Here is a 19214-nt window from a genome sequence, read left to right as displayed (position 1 = left end):
TTTTCATATACCTGTTGCCTTTGCTCATTTTTAAATAAGGTTATTTTCTTGCTATTGAGTTGTTTTGAGTTCCTTACAAATTTTGGATATTAACACCTTGCCAGATATATGGTTTGCAAATATTTTCTACCATTCTGTAGGTTTTCTTTTCACTCTGTTGATTATGTCCTTGACTGTGCAGAAGTTTTTTACTTTGATGCAATTCCATTTGTCTGTTTTTTCTTTTACTGCCTGTGCTTTTGGGTTCATATCAAACAAAAAAAAAAATCAATGCCAATACCAGTGTCACAAAGAAAACCCCTACGTTTTCTTTACAGTTTCAGGTCTTACATTTAAGTCTTTAACCCATTTTCAGTTGATTTTATATATGGTGTAAGATAAAGGTTATTTTGTTTTATGGTTCTTATTTTATATAACCTTCCTTAATATAGTACTTTTTAAAATAACTATTTTTTTTTAAGAATAGTTTTAGGTTTATAAAAAAAATTAAAACAGCACTGAGAGTTCCCATATACCCTGCGCCCAGATTCCCCAATAATTAACACCTTACATTTACTATATGGTCCACTTGTTAAAATTAATAAACTGATACTGACACATTATTATTGAAGTCCATACTTTATTCACATTTCCTTAATTTTTACCTGATGTCTTCTTTCTGTTCCAGTGTTCTATCCAGGGCATCACATTCTATTTAGTTATGTCTCCTTAGACTTCTTCTGGCTGTGACAGTTTCTTAGACTTTCCTTACTTTTGATGACCTTGACGGTTCTGATCAGTACTGGTCAGGTATTACATAGGATGTTTCATTACTGGAATCTACCTGATGTTTTCCTCACGATTAGACTGGGTTTATGGATTTTTGGGAGAAATGCCACAGAAGTAACATGCCCTTTGCAGCATATCTTGTCAAAGGTACACACTATCAACATGATTGATGACTGCTGATGTTGGCCTTGATCATCAGGCTGAGGTAGTATCTGCCAGGCTCCTCCACTGCAGTTACTCCCCACACCGTGAAATCAGTATGCATAACCCACTCCTAAGGAATGGTGATTCACGCTCCCCTCTTTAAGACTGCAGTGTCTACTAAACTGTTTGCAATTCTTCTGCACAGATTTGTTCCTCCTCCCCAATCATTTATTTATATCAGTATGCGTAATTTGTTTTAAAAACATTCTCATCACCACATTCCGTAAAGATGATTTCCCAAGTAGTGGTATTTCTCTAAGTTGCTCCAGAGTCTTAGGGTAAAAACCACAGTTAGTAAGCTCCTTATGAACAACCTCTCTATCAAGTACTTTGTCCATTGGCAGGCAGGTGTTAAATACAGCAGTTGGCTCGTGTGGATATAGTACTGCAGAGAAAGACCCACTCTGTGAAGATTTGAGCAGCATGGTCAGTGAATACCGAGAATGAGGCATGGTAGGACCTGTAATCTCCAAACTAAACTGGTCTCTGTATCCAGAAAGAGCTGCGTCTTCACATTTACACTTTGTGCCTTAAGATTTGCATTATGGCACCTTGGAGAGCAACAGGGGATAAGAGGGTTGGAGGAAGTCCTGCCTGTGGACCTGAGGTAGCAACTAAACTCTTAGTTGATCAAAAAATTAAGCAATGTAAAGATATTGATTCCTTTCACCAACACAACAGACTCAGGTCTGTGATCCATTTGTACTTCATGTTTCTCTTTACGCAGCTTGATAGAAAGTATGTCTGGCTTTTTAATTTTATCTTGCACACTCATCTCTTCTACATTTATAACTGGAGATCCTGAACACCAAAGTAAGCCTAAAAGGAATCTTTGAGAAAAAAAGCCTTGTAGCAAGGAAAGTCAAGATTCTTGAAGTTAAAGAAATATACTTTAAAATACTGAAATGTTTATAAACATTAACTTTTATAACATGCACTGAGCAGTAGCATTTAAAGTTTTAAATCATTGTTTTCTACTTTTACTATTTTGGATTAAATTTTAGATATAAAGATAAAAAACTCAAATAACTCAAATGAGATATCTATAGCCCTACAACTTAACTGTATAGTGAGTAGAAAACTGAATTAACGCATTTCTTTGCAAACAGGAAATTGAGACTAAACACACAGCAGTTATCTCATGGCACTGTGACTGATGGCATCAGGGCAAAAATGTGTTACTTTACCCTTTACCTAAGACTGTGGCAGGTTCTTGTTTTATAAAGATAGAAAATAAATGTAGACAACATCTACTGAGCTGACTGATGATGCCTTTACCTAAATATCTTTCCTACTGATTTATAATTCCTTTATTTTCACACATACTAAATTTGTTTAAATGCATGTTAATTCAGATAAAAAGGCATTCTGTATTCCACATAGAATAGTGTTAAGAATTGTGAAGTAGGCTGGGCGCAGTAGCTCATGCCTGTACTCCCAGCATTCTGGGAGGCCGAGGCGGGCGGATCACGAGGTCAAGAGATCCAGACTATTCTGGCCAACATGATGAAACCCCATCTCTACTAAAAATACAAAAATTAGCTGGGCGTGGTGGTGCATGCCTGTAATCCCAGCTACTCGGGAGGCTGAGGCAGGAGAACTGCTTGAACCCGGGATGCGGAGGTTGCAGTGAGCCAAGACTGTGCCACTGCACTCCAACCTAGCGACAGAGGGAGACTCCAACTCAAAAAAAAAAAAAAATTTGTCAAGTATGCTGAGCTGTCATGGCAAAGTAGTATTTAATGTGCTTATAGGTGTATGTGTGTGTGTGTGTGTATGGGGAATTATATAATTCACATTTTTAAAATAAAAGTGCTTAGAAATCAAAAGCATTGGGTAAAGAAATAATAGCATCTAAGTATTTGTTCACTTTATAATCCAGAAAATAAAACACCACGTTTATTCCCCCCACCCCCCCAAAAAATCTCAGTTCTTCTGTTTCCTGAATTAGTTTTGTTTCTTTTCTGGGCTGCTTTTTCTGTGTATGTGTTTTTTTTAACCTTTATTTTTCTTTAATGATGATCATTTTCCTCATATACCTGGTTGTCCATTCATGTTTAAGAAGGACAAGGTAGTTGATATAATTTTCCTTTGTGGAAATATAAGTAGGTCTATTTTTCAACAGGTATCTTTCTTGAGTACCAAATCTGCCTCAGAGTTCTGTGCATTTAGGGTGGGTGTGTTGACTGACAGGCATTATTTTAGAGTAAACTGGTGAGATCTCCCTGGATCCCCAACTGCTAGAATAAAGAGAAATAAGGAGAACTTTAAACTGTGGCTGTCACATTAGAAGCCTTACCATGCTTTATTGTCTTGTTAGTATGTTTATGCTTGCGAATAAATGTCAGGCTGCCCTTTACATTTGTGAACCAGGAAAGGAGTCAACTAGTGATTGACCTTCAGTGAATCCCCATTTCCAATGTCTCTCATTGGGTCAGCCAGCCCTGAATTTACGGCTGCTCTGGGCCTTGATGAGAACAGGAGCTCACTTCTCCACTGGAGCCCACAGATGGCTCCTGATTCTGAGTTGTGGTTTTCTTAGCCTACTTCTGGTCACTTCTTTTTTTTTTTTCTTTTTTTTTAGTCCATATAAATCCACTTATTATTGAACTATTTATTTACAATTTTAAGATCACAGAATCTTTTTTAAACTTTTATTTTAGGTTTGGGAGTAAATGTGAAGGTCTGTTACATAGGTAAACTCATATCACAGGGCTTTGTGGTACAGATTATTTCACCACAGGTACAGGTATTAAGCCCAGTACCCAATAGTTATCTTTTCTGCTCCTCTCTCTCTTCCCACCCTCCACCCTCAAATAGACCACAGTGTCTGTTGTTTCCTTGTTTGTGTTCGTAGGTTCTCACCATTTAGCTTCCACTTATAAGTGAGAACATGTGGTATTTGGTTTTCTGTTCCTGCATTAGTTTGCTAAGGTTAATGGCCTCCAGCTCCATCCACAGTCCCGCAAAAGACATGCAGTCACTTTCTACCTTAAATATGTTAAGATTTCTTGTACACTGACTTTCTCTACCATTCCATTGGCTTTCATGGGTTTATCCTTTTTTTAATTTGTATACTTTAACTTCAGAAGGGCTTGGGAAAGAATGGGAGGGTAATATCTCTATTTAGTTTGTCTCTTTTACCAGAAGACTCCACAAGTCCATTTCTTAAATGAAAATAAGATTTATTCTTAGATTTAAGTAGTAAATGTCTATTAACACATAATTATGATTTTGTTGTTGTCCGTTTCTAATTTTCTTAGTCTAAACTTAATTTACATTCCTGTCAAAGCTTTTATTAAAGCTCTCATAAAATTCAGAATTGCATCGTCAAGGTAGGGTCCCCACAGGAAGAAGAATTCACTGTATGAAGCTTTCATGAAAAGACTACATGTAGAGTTGTGGACAGAATGAAGGGAGCAAACAAGGGAATAACGAGGCACCCAGAGACTACTGATAGGAGGATACTGTTATAGTCCTGAGCACCAAAGTAACAAGGGAAGGAGGAATGCCTAGTAGGCACTAGGACCATGGACAAGGGGCTGTCCAGCAGAAGCTGTATTACAGAGAAATACAGTTACTGTGCCAAGGCAGACAGCAGGGAGGAAATGCCAGCTCTCCTTTCCTCTGTCCTCCCAATTACTGGCAATGCTTCCCATTGCCCAGATCCAACCAGAAGCTAGTCAGCAAGAGAGCCCCACAGATGCAGTCTGTAGGGTCAGCAAGGCCAAGAATGGATTGAGAGAGTGAGGATGGAGAGCAAATAAAGAACTGGTAATAAAACCTAATGTTTTATTACAATGTAGTTCAAATATTGAAGATTTGAGATTTCACAAAACATAGGAATATTTAATGTTGGATATTATCAGGTAAAATGGTGTTAATTAAATGCCAAAAACTATTAAGAATCTTCGTTCTCATGAGTATTTTTTTGAGGGGAACAAAACCATGTAGCAGATGAGTCTAAGGATAATCAAAGCCATGATGCAAATTAGACAAGCCCAAGGGCCCTGAACATAAAATAAAATCAGAACCAAACTTTGTATTTTAAACATGGAAAATTGTTACTATAATTAAAAATCTATGTACTATGGTGTTATTAGTCAGGGTAGTGGTTATTGTTGGGTGGCAGTGACTGAGATGGAGCATGATGGGCTTTGCACGTGCTGCTAATACTATTTTTGGATCTGTGTGCTAGTTATATGGATATGCCCACGTTGTGAAAATTCATTGACTAGTACACTTGTGATTTGGGTGTTTTGTGTGAGTATATTTCAGCAAAAATCTTTTTAAAAAATCATGGTGTGGTGAGGCGCTGTGACTCATGCCTGTAATCCCAGCAGTTTGGGAGGCCAAGGTGGGCGGATCACTGGAGGTCAGGAGTTCCAGGCCAGACTGGTCAACATGGTGAAATCCCGTCTCTACTAAAAACACAAAAATTAGCCGGGTGTGGTGGCAGGTGCCTGTAATCCCAGCTACTTGGGAGACTGAGGCAGGAGAATCCCTTGAACCCGGGAGGTGGAGGTTGCAGTGAGCCGAGATTGTACCAATGCACTCCAACCTGGGTGACAAGAGCGAGACTCTGTCTCCAAAAAAACAAAAAACAAAACAAAACAAAAAAAACATGGCAGCCATGAATACAACTTTAAAAAAACCTCAACTATTTCCATGTATTTTATGCCCTTCTTTAGTATACATACTAAGAACTAACAAGGATTTACTGTAACACCTAAAACAATGATGCATATTCAACAGGCAGGAAAAGCTTATCTTAGCTTCAAAGAATTTGTAATCTGCTTAGAAAAACCAAATATGTAGATATGAAAACAAGAATATTAACAAGCAATATCTCAGGCTATGAAGAATGCCATAGTAGAAACAGGTGCGATACTGATATGTAACTGATTCCCATGGGAAGGCCTAGATAGAAACACTCCCCAAGTGGGCTCTTTCTGTTGGACATCTCTTTCTCTCTAAAACCTTAACAAAGGTCAACTAGGCCAAATGACTGTGGACCTTGCATTTAAGCCTACAATACACACAGTGCCATAAAAGCCATGAAGATTTTGAGGTCACTTCTCTTCTCTGCCCTGAAGTAGTGAGTAGGGAGCCCACCCCTACCTGAAAGGGAAGAAGACAACACAAGAAAGGAGAATTGAAGGCAGAGATAGGGAAGCATAAAAGAACACGGCAGCAGGAGATTTCTGCAGAGTAGAAGACCTCTTAGTGTCTGTAAAAAGAAAGAAGTCTGTGGGTGACAGGAGCAGAGGGACCCTGCTGTTTGGCAACACCCTAGGGAGGCGGCTAAAACCTCAAAAGAAAACAGCTGTGTGTGCATCTAGTCAGACAGGCCATAGGTATCTTCACCAAAGGGTTCTGGGGCTTGACACATGGCACAGAAGCAGCAAAGATCTCTGGATCTGAAGGGAATCTTCTAGCCAAAGATGGCTGATGTCTCAGCAGTAACTCCCAACCCTAACGCTTTGGTACCGTGTAATACCTCAGAACTGTGGCACAGCTCCAGGCTGAGAAACCTCAGGAAGGTCTGCGGTTAAAAATATCCACCAACCTGGTAAATGAGGGCTAATGTAAGAAATTCAAATCCAGAAACTTACACTTCTGATAGATCTGAGGTTTATTCAGGCTTGAGACTTATCCTTTTTTTTACATGTATAATATATGGATATACAACACACAGAGTTTAAAATTTCATACACAGAAAAGGAAAAATGAGAAGTACAGTGCTATTGTTTTATCTGGTTCCATCAGTGAAAGCTGCTCCCTGTGCGTTTTCTAGATAAGTACATATAGAGTCTATGCTACTAAAATAAATTACTAATGTCAGCTGAAATCTGGTAATGGGATTGGGACTACTGCCATTATCCTAAATTACTCCCAGACTAGAGTACATTTAGAGCTTTTGTGTCTTTTTTGTGTGTGTGTGTGTTTCTTACTCTCCTCACTACCTTTGTAGTCTGGCGGCAAATGTCTTTGCAGCTCTCCGTGCACTTGATTCTAGTTATCCTCTCTCCCTTCTCCTATTCTAATTTTCTGTTTCAAATATATCTTGGGTTGAAGAATCAGGAAACCAAGCATTTAAAAACTGTACTTAAATAAAGAGTCAAGAGGCAGTGAGTGAAGACCCCAGCGTTCGTGAGAGTGATTGTGGTTACATCATGACCTTTTCTTTCTTTCTATCAGGTTCTTAGCTATGTTCTACACTAACAGAGAAGTTATCTTCTTGCATTCTATCATTTCAGAAGGTGCCTCAGTGATTGCTGTGGGTGGGCAAGGTGGTGGCTGAGTAACCCCTCTCCTCTGCTTCAGTGGGAGTAGCCCTGAAGGAGTAGCTCTTCTACTACCATGGGTTCTGTTTTAGATGTCATTGAACGAGAGGATCTTACTGCTGAAACAAGTTTGAAAACCACTCTTTTAGAAATCTGATCTCTAGATTTGTGTAGCTCAATTGACATGTTATAGTTGTAAATTTTAAACAAAACTGCTGAAACTCCAAAATTAGAACCTATTTTCAAAAGGAAATGAAAATTACCTGAAGTAGAGGGATGAAATCCTCCTGTTCTAGAGAGCTGCAGTTGGGTTTTGCTAGAAGACAGATGAATTTAGAGGCATCATCATGATGGTTATTCAGCAACCTATAAAAGAAACGACTGCTTAGGAAGATTAGCTCCTCTGAACAATGACGATAACATCAATAGTTAATTTCAGTTTGATCTGAAGGCCACTTAGATCAATAATCAAGTAAGGAATTTATATAATCAAAGGATGTTTTAGAATGATGAGCTGTCTATGACATAAGGCTGGATGAGTACTGAAGCCTATCAGACCCTCTTCCCTTCCAGTGGTCTCAGCATGAAGTAATAAGGCCTTGACCTTGATGGTACAATGGAAAGAGAAAGGAAGGAACAGCTGTCTAAAACATTTTCAGGAAACATTCCTCAGGACTCCAGTTACCTCATCTAGTATTCCAAGCATCCCAATGGTTCAAGCTAGAAACTTGGGAGTCGTCATGAACTTCTCCCTTCCTTTTACCCCCACATCTATCAACTACCATGTTGTTTCATTTATACCATATTTGCCCCTTTCTGTCTCCCACTGCCAATATCCATGCTTAGGCTCTTGTTTGTTGCTTGATATTTCTGAATCACACATTTGATCACGTCACTGTCCAAGTTAAAATTCGTCTGTCAAGTAGGCTAAAGTCCCAGCATTTTTTTTTTTTTGAGACGGAGTTTTTGTTCGTCGCCCAGGCTGGAGTGCAGTGGCACAATCTCAGCTCACTGCAGCCTCCGCCTCCTGGGTTCAACCAATTCTCCTGCCTCAGCCTCCAGAGTAGCTGGGACTATAGGTGCATGCCATCACGCCTGGCTAGTTTTTGTATTTTTAGTAGAGATGGGGGTTTCACCATGTTGGCCAGGATGTTCTTGATCTCCTGACCTCGTGATCCGCCCACCTCGGCCTCCCAAAGTGCTGGGATTATAGGTGTGAGCCATAGCGTCTGGCCCAAAGTCCCAGCTTCTTGACCTGACATAGAAGGGCCTCCAGAATCTGATCCTACCTGCTCATGTCCCCTTCTCTTAACCATTCCTGCACTTGTGGTTGCACAAATGTTCCATGCCTTCTCACACCAGGTATTTGTAAATGCTACCGTCCTATCACAATACCCTTTTCCCTTACTTCACTTTCCAGGAAATATCACTAGCCTCCTGTGTCCTTCCACGTCCTTATTATTTCTGTCATGGCTGTTCCACAGTAACATAACCTTATCAGAATAATTCTTTTTTTTTTCAACTTTTATTATAGGTTCAGGGGTACATGTAAGGGTTTGTTACGAAGGTATACTGAGTGATGTAGAGGTTTGGAGTATGAATGAATCCATCTCTCAGGTAGTGAGCACATACCAATAGGTAGTTTTTCAGCCCTTGCTCCCTCCATCACTGCCCTTTCTTGTATTCCCCAGTGTCTACTGTTCTCATTTTTTTTTTTTTTTAATTTGAGACAGAGTCTCGCTCTGTTGCCTAGGTTGGAGTGCAGTGGCACGATCTTGGCTCACTGCAAGCTCTGCCATCTGGGTTCACGCCATTCTCCTGCCTCAGCCTCCCCAGTAGCTGGGACTACAGGCGCCTGCCACCATGCTCAGCTAATTTTGTTTTTGTATTTTTAGTAGAGATGGGGTTTCACTGTGTTAGCCAGATCTCCTGACCTCGTGATCTGCCTGCCTCAGTCTCCCAAAGTGCTGGGACTACAGGCGTGAGCCACCGTGCCCGGCCTGTTCTCATCTTTACGTCCACGTGTACTTGATGTTTAGCTCCCACTTATAAGTGAGAACATGTGGTATTTGGTTTTCTGTTTCTGTGAATTTGCTTAGGATAATGGTCTCCAGCTGCATCCGTGTTGCTTACAAAGAACATGATTTCATTCTTTTTTATGGCTGCTTAGTAGTCCATGGTGTACCTGTATCACAATTTCTTTATCCAGTCTACCATTGATGGGCATGGCATGTATGTTCATTCCATGTCTTTGCAATTGTGAACAGTGCTTCCATGAACATATGGGTGCATAAGTCTTTTTGGTAGAATGACTTATTTTTCTTTGGGTATATACCCAGTAATGGAACTATTGGATTGAAAGGTAAACTTTTAGTTCTTTGAGAAATCTCCACACTGCTCCATGGAGTTCAGCCATGTCCACCTCTTCAGCGAGACTGGGGAAATTTCTGTGGATTATATCCTTGTATGTTTTCCAAGTTGCATACTCTCGTTCCTTCTCTCTCAGGAATGCCAATGAGTTACAGGTTTAGTCTCTTTACATAATCCCATATTTCTAAGAGTTTTCATTTTTTAAAATTCTTTTTCATTTTTGTCTGCCTGCATTGATTCAAAGGAGTGGTCTTTGAGTTCTGAGACTCTTTCCTCAGATTGATCTGCTCCATTATTAATGCTTCTAGTTGTATTATGGAATTCCCGTAGTAAATTTTTCAATTCTAGAAGTTCAATTTGGTTCTTTCTTAAAATGGCTCTGTCATCTTTCAACTCTTGGATCATTTTACTGTTTTCCCTGGGTTGAGTTTCAACTTTCTCCTGTATTTCATTGAGCTTTTTTACCATTCAGATTCTGAATTCTGTCACTTCAGCTGCTTTAATTTGGTTGACAACCATTGCTGGGGAGTTAGTGAGATCATTTGGAGGTAATAACACACTCTGGTTTTTAGAATTGCCAGAGTTCTTGTGCTGGTTCTTTCTCATCTGTGAGGGTAGGCATTCCTTTATCTTTTGATGTTGCTGTCCTTTGGATGGAGGTTTTGTTTTTGTTTTTGTTTTTTTTTTTTTACTTTATTTCCTTTGAGGGTTTGACTGTGGTGTAAGCTGAGTACAGCCAATTGGCTTTATTTCTGGATGCTTTCAGAGGGCCAAGGCTCTGTATGGGATCTTTTCTGTTTTTTTTTTTTTTTTTTGAGACGGAGTTTCGCTCTTGTTGCCTAGGCTGGAGTGCAATGGCATGACCTTGGCTCACTGCAACTTTCGCCTCCCGGGCTCAAATGATTTTCCCACCTCAGCCTCTGGAGTAGCTGGGATTATAGGTGCCTGCCACCATTCCCGGCTAATTTTTAGTATTTTTAGTAGAGATGGGTTTGCCATATTGGCCAGGCTGGTCTTGAACTTTGACCTCAGGTGATTCACCCACCTTGGCCTCCCAATGTGCTGGGATTACAGTTTTCTCTTTCTTGAGACAGAGTCTGGCTCTGTCACCAAGGCTGGAGTACAATGGCATGAACACAGCTCATTGCAGCCTCAACCTTCTGGGTTCAAGTGATCCTCCTGCCTCAGCCTCCCAAGCAGCTGGGACCAGAGGTGCATACCATCATGCCTGGCTATTTTTTTTGTAGAGACAGAGTCTCGCCATGTTGCCTAGGCTGGTCTTGAACTCCTAGGCTCATGCAATCTTACTGCCTCGGCCTCCCAAAGTGCTGGGATTACAGGTATGAGTCACTGTGCCTGGCCTATATGGGATCTTTATTTGTGGCCAGAATTCTATACTGGGTTTTCTCAGGCAATTCATGCTGGAATTTTTTGGTGATGTAATTCAAGCTGTAACCCAGGAGACAGCGTTTAATAGTAAGGGCTGCCAGGTAGACTGCAGGTTAGGGGTATGTCTGTGGGTGGTCTGTTCATGCAGTAGGTCAATGGCGAGGGATCCCTGGGTAGGGCGATGCTACCTTGGCTGTGCAACTGGTGTGGTGCCCACAGCCTAGGTTTTTTTGGCCAGCAGACAGCAGTGAGAACTGCCCAGCTTGCACTTCCTTGACAGGGTCTCCTGGTTACTGCCCAGAATTTGGCCCAACCAGCTAGGTTTGTCCCACAAGACTTCTGGGCAGCCCAGATCACTGGGGCTATTAGGTTGTTTTCAGACTGTCGAGGTTCCCTTGGGGAGAGGCTGCGGCCCAGTTCCTGTGCCAGCCCATGAACCCATGCCTCACTCTTCCCAGTATTCTGAGAGTGAGGGTTCTTCCTCCACTTGAGTTCCAACCACAAGTCTCAGCTTGGCACTTCTGGACTGTGTGCTCTAACCCTGGGGGCCTGGGACCAGGCCTGTAGCTTCGTTCTCTGGCTCCTTGAGGTGGAGCGCCAGCTGTGCTGGGTGAGCCAAGGTGCTCCCAGGCCACCAGCAAAAGCGCTCCATTGGGGGCCACTGGCAAAAGCGCTCTCGCAGGGCAGTGGAGGCTGTGCTGTGTGCCCACTCCTATGGGAGCAGTCAGACAGGGGCCCTGGGAGGGGCTGGTGGACATGGGAGTGAACGGATCAGATGTGCCCTAGTCCTGTGGGAAAGACAGCCCTGCTCTCCAGGACTGGTAGTCAACAAAGGTTAGAGCCTTAGAGGAATATGGAGAGCCTTGGGGAATAGATGTCTACGGTTGTGTTTTGTTGCAGCTATTCCCATGCAACACCCCGTGGGCTCTGTACAGCCTTGAGCTCTGTCTCTGCCAGCTCTCCAATCTGTTTTCCCTGCCAACTCAAATGTCAATGGTGGCTGTGGGATCTCTTGCAGCTAGGATCCCAGAGGTCCACAGTGAGGGTGGCCTGCTCTGCAGTTACTTCTTTTACCCCTTCCTTAGGAGCCATTCAGAACCCATGCAGGGTTCTCAGTTTCCTCCCTCTTCAGCCCCAGTGACTGCATCATCTCTCCACTGATTGTCAGTGCTTTCTATTAAAAAATCTGTTCAAAGTATGCTGGTTTACTCGATATTTTGGTTTCTCTTGGTAGGAAAGGGAAGCTCTTCCTGGCTGTGTCTTCTTGGCCATCTTCACATCTTTGTCTTTTTTTTTCTTTTTTTGGAGACAGGGTATCATTCTGTTGTCAAGGCTGCGGTGCAGTCTCATGATCATAGCTCACTGCAGCCTCAAACTCCTGGGCTCAAGCAATCCTCCCACCTTAGCCTCCTAAGTAGCTAGGATTACAGGTGCAAGCCAGCACACATGGCTTGGTGTAACTCTTTCAGTAGACTGTAAGCTCTCTACAGGGTATAAAACTGTGTCTTACTTTCTTTGTATCCCAACCACCCTCAAGGCCAGAACACAATACCTGGCATATAGTTAGCATTCAACAAGTGATTAAGGAAGAAAAGTAAGAAAATGTTTTTGATCAAACAGATGTATACTTCATTTGTGCTTATTAGAGCTACAGTATGACTTTTATACTTATTCTCCTTACCATTCCTCAACATGCTTACGGCTCCTGAAGTTAAATAAATACGTGTTTCAGAAAAAGATTCCCGAAATAGATGCTAATAGGAACCACCTCTCAGGATTAGAAAATGGGTGGGATGATCACAGTAGAAAAACAGTGAGGTCTTTCAAAAGAACTACTTTTACATATAAAACAGAATAGTAAGATACAGAAATAGCATGATAGATGAGAGCTACTCTGAGAGGACAAAGTAAAATCAGAAATGGTCTTTTGCTATGAAATAGAAAGAAAAGGTGAATTATAATTTTCTATCAATGTTACTGGCTGGTCAACTCTATGGCAGGAGAAAAGATAAAAGTCATGAAAGCTAAAGAATGAATGTAAGCATAGCTATTCTAAACTAGTATCTTTCAGAACTTTTAGCACAAAATATTATTTTGTTAATGGACAAATGACACATTTATATGAAAAGGTAAAAGAAAGAAAAGCATAATAAAACTGAAGCCACATTATTGATTCCATTTGAGATGAGTTCTGTCCAAAAGCTGATATTCTAGGACCTCAAAAAGAAATGCTATGGAGCAATGTCTTTCTCCTAAAAATGTCCTGACAAAAAATGTATGTCAGAGTATACACGTGAAATGGGCAGTGGCACAGGGAAAGGAAGCGGGATAGAACCCTTTGGAGGAGAGATACTGAGGCCTCCATCCCATGAGCAGTCTGACATGAGGGAAATTATTTCCCTATATTCTTATGACTTCCATATTTGACTTTTTTTTTAAAGATTATGGAGAGCTACTGGAGCACATCAGCATATATATATATTCTCCAAAATGTTTTAATTCTGTATCATTACCTGTTAGCGATTTTTTTGTATTTAAAAATTATAATACACTATACTTGAGCCCACATTACTTTACACAAAGGGTGCAATTTGTAGAAAAAAAAAATTTCAAAACTAAACACGTCTTCTCCAAGGTCAATGTGGTAACCCACACCACCACGCTTAGCTGCTTAGTCTCCCAAAATAGCCACACTCGGGGCTCCCTTAAAGCACCCTGGCTTTTAAAAGACATTTTAATAACTCAAAGAGGAGTTTCCACTAGAGGGCACTCAAACCATTTTAATATCTGACTGTAAAATAACACTTTAATTTAGAGACACACTTAACTATTCATAGAATTTTTCTGATGAAAAAAAAAAAGATAGGGATAGTTGCTAGCGCTATATAACTTCATAAGCAATTTTCCTGCAGTTAACCAAAATGGAGACTTGTACTTCATGTCTTTCCCCCGCTTTTTGCAGAAATGTCTTCCTTACAGATAAAATTTAAACAATTCATCTGAATAAAAGAATACAACTGTTGTGGTGGCGGCTGCTGATCTATCCACCAACATATACTCTTTTTAAAATCTAAAAAAAATTTTTAAGTTCCAAGGTACATGTGCAGGATGTGCACATCTGTTACATAAACATGTGTCGTGGTGGTGTGCTGCACCTATCAACCCATCACCTAGGTATTAAGCCCAGTATGCACCAGTTATTTTTCCTAATGCTCTCCCTTCCCTCACCCCACCTCCTGACAGGCCCCAGTGTGTGCTGTTCCCCTCCCTGTGTCCATGTGTTCTCACTGTTCAGTTCTCATTTATGAGAACATGTTCCACCAACACACTCTTTAGTTCTAATGTAATGTATGAAGAACTTGGTGAACTTGACCTGCTGCTAGATTTTTAAAAATAAGAATACACTGAGACGGGCGGATCATGAGGTCAGGAGATCGAGACCATCCTGGCTAACACGGTGAAACCCCGTCTCTACTAAAAAATACAAAAAACTAGCCGGGCGAGGTGGCGGGTGCCTGTAGTCCCAGCTACTTGGGAGGCTGAGGCAGGAGAATGGCGTAAACCTGGGAGGCGGAGCTTGCAGTGAGCTGAGATCCGGCCACTGCACTCCAGCCTGGGAGACAGAGTGAGACCCCGTCTCAAAAAAAAAAAAAAAAAAAGAATACATTTATTAATCACCTACTATGTTCTCAAACATTACCCTATTAAGGGCTTTTAGCTGAAATGAAGAAATCAGAAAGAATCTGTCTGTTCAATCTGCTGCTATTGTAGGTTGATGTTAAATAATAATAACAATAGGTGAGTAGCATTTCCCAATAGTTTACCAGGAAGGATATTTAGCTCAGAAAAGGCGAGAAGAACACGCATAACAAGGGTGCTGATCAGTTAAAAGAGGCAGAAGGGGCAAGCTGTGATACTTAGCTAAGATGTATAAATATACCAAGAAATAACTCCTAAAGAAGAAAGAAGGGAGAAAAAAGAGATAAAGAAGAAAGATGTTGGGTTTGAGTTCAAGAAAATTTGTCAGAATGTTAGAATCCAGGAAAAGCTTGATAAATATACTAGTCCTTTGTTTACTTAACTGGGGCTTTCAAAAAGTAATGATTAAAATCTATTAGAATTCAGTATTTCTAATAAATCAACTAGATATAATTCTAAATTGGATCATATGGGAATGAAAATGTATTTCTCATGTGACACATCTGATTTGCCCCCACCTTAAAGGGGAGTTCTTATTTGCTTCTATTTCACTGCTGCCGGATTCAAATCCCGAGACCCAAATTTAACAAGTAAAATTGGCTGGGTGTGGGGTTCACACCTGTTATCTCAGCACTTTGGGCAGCCGAGCTCGGAGGATTCCTCAAGGCCAGGAGTTTCTGACCAGTCTGGGCAACAGAGTGAGATCCAGTCGCTATAACAAATTAGCCAGGTGTGCCGGTACATGCCTGTAGTCCCAGCTACTTAGGAGGCTGAGGTAGGATGATCACTTGAGTCCAGGAGTTTGAGGCTGCAGTGAGCTATGACTGGGTCTCTGCACACTAGCCTGGGCAAAAGAGTGACACTCTGTCTCAAAAAAAAACAAAAATAAAAAACAACAAGAAAACCCAAGTAAAACTTATCAAATAGTTTTTAAAGAAAGATTTCTGCAGATCTGCTTTACTGTTTTTTAAACAGGTTAGATAAAAGCTTGTGGCAAATAACTTGTGTGTGGGTATAAATGGTTATAAATCATTGAATTTTCTTTGTTGATATAAAGGGTAAAGGGAAAATGAATAAATGAGTAAAATAAGTGACTTTAGAAAGCATGTCATGACGGTCACACAATTCTTTGCCTAGCTGCAGAGTGACTGTTCACATACTTACTTTCTCCACATGGCAATGAATGACTGTGATGTCACAAATCCTGTCTTCTCTCCCCCTGCAGCCCTGAACATGGGGGCTTTCCAATAGAGAGGACAGCCACAGACCTGCAAATATAAAACACATACAGGGTAAGCCAAGAGGGAATGAAGAGATGACATGGCCAAAGAAAAGGTCTTTGTGGCTTTTACCCTTCATGCCACAGTGGATGGAAGAGCCCTCAGGAGAACAAAACTGGAGCATAGGCAAATACATCAACTAGGGTAGATTCAGAGAGAGGCCAAGGGGAAACAAAATAAGAGGAGAGAACATATTTAATGAAGAAAATGGAAATCCATTTACGTTTTCTCCAAGTTCATTTAAAGTGATTCCTTCCTCCAACCTGACAGTTAAAGCAACCAGCATCCCTTCCCACCATTTTTTTTTCTTTTTCGAGACGGAGTCACGCCTCTGTTGCCCAGGCTGGAGTGCAGTTAACACAACCTCCGCCTCCTAGGTTTAAGCAATTCTCCTGCCTCAGCCTCCTGAATAGCTGGGATTACAAGTGCCCACCACCACACCTGGCAAATTTTCGTATTTTTAGTACAGATGGAATTTCACCATGTTGGCCAGGCTGGTCTTGAACTTCTGATCTCAAATGATCCACCTGCCTCAGCCTCCCAAAGTGCTGGGATTACAGGCATGAGCCACCACACTTGGCTTATCACTCTTAGAAATTTACTACCTTCTAGAAAGAAAAAGAAATGACTGAATATCATAGTTGTATATATGTCTTTCATTCATTCCTTAAGCAGAAAAACACAGCCACCTTTATTACTTGGTCACTTGGTGTTAATATTCCACTACCTATCTCCTTTTCTCTCCTTTGCCTATTATGTTATTAAGTCCTAGGTTCAAGAAGAACCAGAAAATCCTAGACTGCTCAAGAAAACAGCTATCATATCTATTTAAACGGTTCTAATTCAGGTAAAAGATGAAAGGTAAAATGCTATCATTTATTTATCTATTAGAGGCTACCACAAATGATTACAAAGCCTTAGGAAAGAATGGGAATGAATATAAAACAATTTAGTACCCTAAAAGGTATTGATTTTCTCCACATAAAGCTCTTCCTTTCAATTAAAAAAAACTGAAGGAGAAAAAATTCTCTAGGAAAAGGGAGGTAAATTTAGTAAGAACTCTCTTTCTTATGAGAGTAAAATGACAATTTCTTTTTAATTGAAAGGAAGAGGTCCCCATCCCCCAGGCCATGGACACATGGACAGGTACCAGTCCGTGACCTGTTAGGAACTGGGCCAGATAGCAGGAGGTGAAGGGCGGATGAGTGAGCAGTACCACCTGAGCTCCATCACCTGTCAGATCAGTGGCAGCATCAGATTCTTATAGGAGAGTGAACCCTATTGTGAACTGTGCATGCAAGGGATCTAGGTTGTGCACTCTAAGACACGCTTGAAGTTCTGAGGCAGAACAGTTTCATCCTGAAACTATCCCCCACTCTACCCGCATCCAAGGAGAAACTGTCTTCCACAAAACTAGTCCCTGGTGCCAAAAAGGTTGGGGACCACTCCTATAAGCAACAATATTATCCTTACTACTAGCAAAGATAGTCTCCAAATCATCTCAATTTCTACATACACAAAAAACATATTCCCAAATGTGGAACTCTTCAACAAGTCACATTTTGTTATGAGATAAATATATCATTATTCACATTAGACCCAGGATCTGTTGTACCCTCATCATTATACAGAGGAAAAGCCTCTCCTCTGGAGGAAGACTAGATGTGCATCCACATTAGGCTTAGGTGAAGCCGCTCCTGGTGTGAGGCCTCAGTGCACAGGGGACCCCCACAGGAGCCTGAAGAGTACCTAGTCTGACATTAGTTACCCTGAAAGAACACCTAGGCTGCTGGGTTCATGGAGATATGGAAGGCAAGATTCAAGACAAGGGAGGTAAGGACAGGGCAGAAATAAGAGGTTGCTGCTGCCAGGGCCACTAAAGCATGTCTGCAAACAGAGTAGAATTTAAGACTTTTTAAGTCCAGAGGTCGAATACCTCATACCTCCACTGGGGTCAAGAATGAGGGAAAGGTGTTGCTTAGCAACCATGTGATTTTTGTTTATTGTATAAATAATGATTGCCAAGGTACAAAGCTCACAATTAATGTATTTTGGCTGTATAAGCTGTTGAATCCACTTTCCCCAATCCCAGACTCTCCTTTCATGCAGAATGGTGGTTTGCCAAGAAAATGCTCTTAGATAGTCTCAGTGATAGGCTAGTGGCAACCACTGAGAAAGAATCATCTGTATCATGGAGGCAGGGTGAACGAGCCACAAACAGAAGGTGTGTGGAGACGCTGGAACCGGCTTACCAAAGTGCTTCAAACTCCCACCATTAGAGTCACTCATGAATTTTTCAGAATTGGAGGGATCAGGAATCTTCTAACTTCCTGATCAGAAACACTTCCAGGGGCTGTGTGCTTACTATCTTCTGTGGGGTAACTTCCACTAACTAAGCAAATTTCATTCTCTTATGGTCTTTTCTCCAGAAGACTCCTGTTAAAATGGATATATATCAGCTCAAAAGGAGGAGTAAGTCTCCGAAGATTAATAAACTTATTATGACCCAAACACAAAATCCTCAGAGACAGGGTACAGAACAAAGATGTTCTGAAGTAGATTGGAAAAGGTCAGCCTATTGTTCTTATACTGGGGTACAATGAGTAGCCAAGTGTTAAACAGCAGGAGGGTATTACGCCCTTGGAAAAATGACAAAGGGAAAAAATGGGAAAGGCAGAATGGTAAGGGCTGTGGACATCACACTCTGACTATTAAAAAAACTACGCTAGCCTGCATCTGCTTAAAAATCAAAGATTTAAGATCAAAGAAGCCAAGAGATCAATAAGAACTTAAACAGTAAATGGCATTAATCTGAAGGCAAGAGAATGGCACTTTTATTAACAGAAGAGAGAACAAGCTTTTTTTTTTAAACAAAGAAAGAGCGTGGATAGCAAGTGGGTACACACAGAAATACAGAAAATGGATTTAGGAAACTTATTTTAAGAGGAGGAGGTGAGAGTCAATATGTGGTAATCAAAGTTGCTGGAGCAAAGAAAACTTGATTAACTCCTACGGTTTGATCTAAGAATGGCCAACAAAACAAATAATCCAAAGCAAGGTTGTCTAATGATACACACAGGAGAGGATCATTACCCAATATCTGTAATCTTCTTTTAACAATTAAAGATGTCTCAGGTTTATAATTTCATCTGGCCCTCACGTGATCCTCATGTAGACGAGGGCAGTTTATTTTTATTTATTTTATTTTTTATTTATT

At 40.8% G+C, this 19214-nt stretch overlaps 1 protein-coding gene across 1 annotated transcript in view; it reads right to left on the bottom strand.

The window, feature by feature from the left end:
* The window catches only part of PPP2R3A (protein phosphatase 2 regulatory subunit B''alpha), a 147238-nt gene that overhangs the window by 47508 nt on the left and 80516 nt on the right, over nucleotides 1–19214 (bottom strand). The window contains 2 exon segments of the mRNA XM_017847707.1: nucleotides 7523–7625; nucleotides 15882–15985. Coding sequence (XP_017703196.1) covers nucleotides 7523–7625; nucleotides 15882–15985 — 207 coding nt within the window.

Source organism: Rhinopithecus bieti, unplaced genomic scaffold (assembly GCF_001698545.2).
Source record: "Rhinopithecus bieti isolate Rb0 unplaced genomic scaffold, ASM169854v2 scaffold_30032, whole genome shotgun sequence".
NCBI lineage: Eukaryota > Metazoa > Chordata > Mammalia > Primates > Cercopithecidae > Rhinopithecus > Rhinopithecus bieti.
Note: the sequence above shows the minus strand (reverse complement) of the source record. Positions and strands in the feature narration are given on the sequence as shown.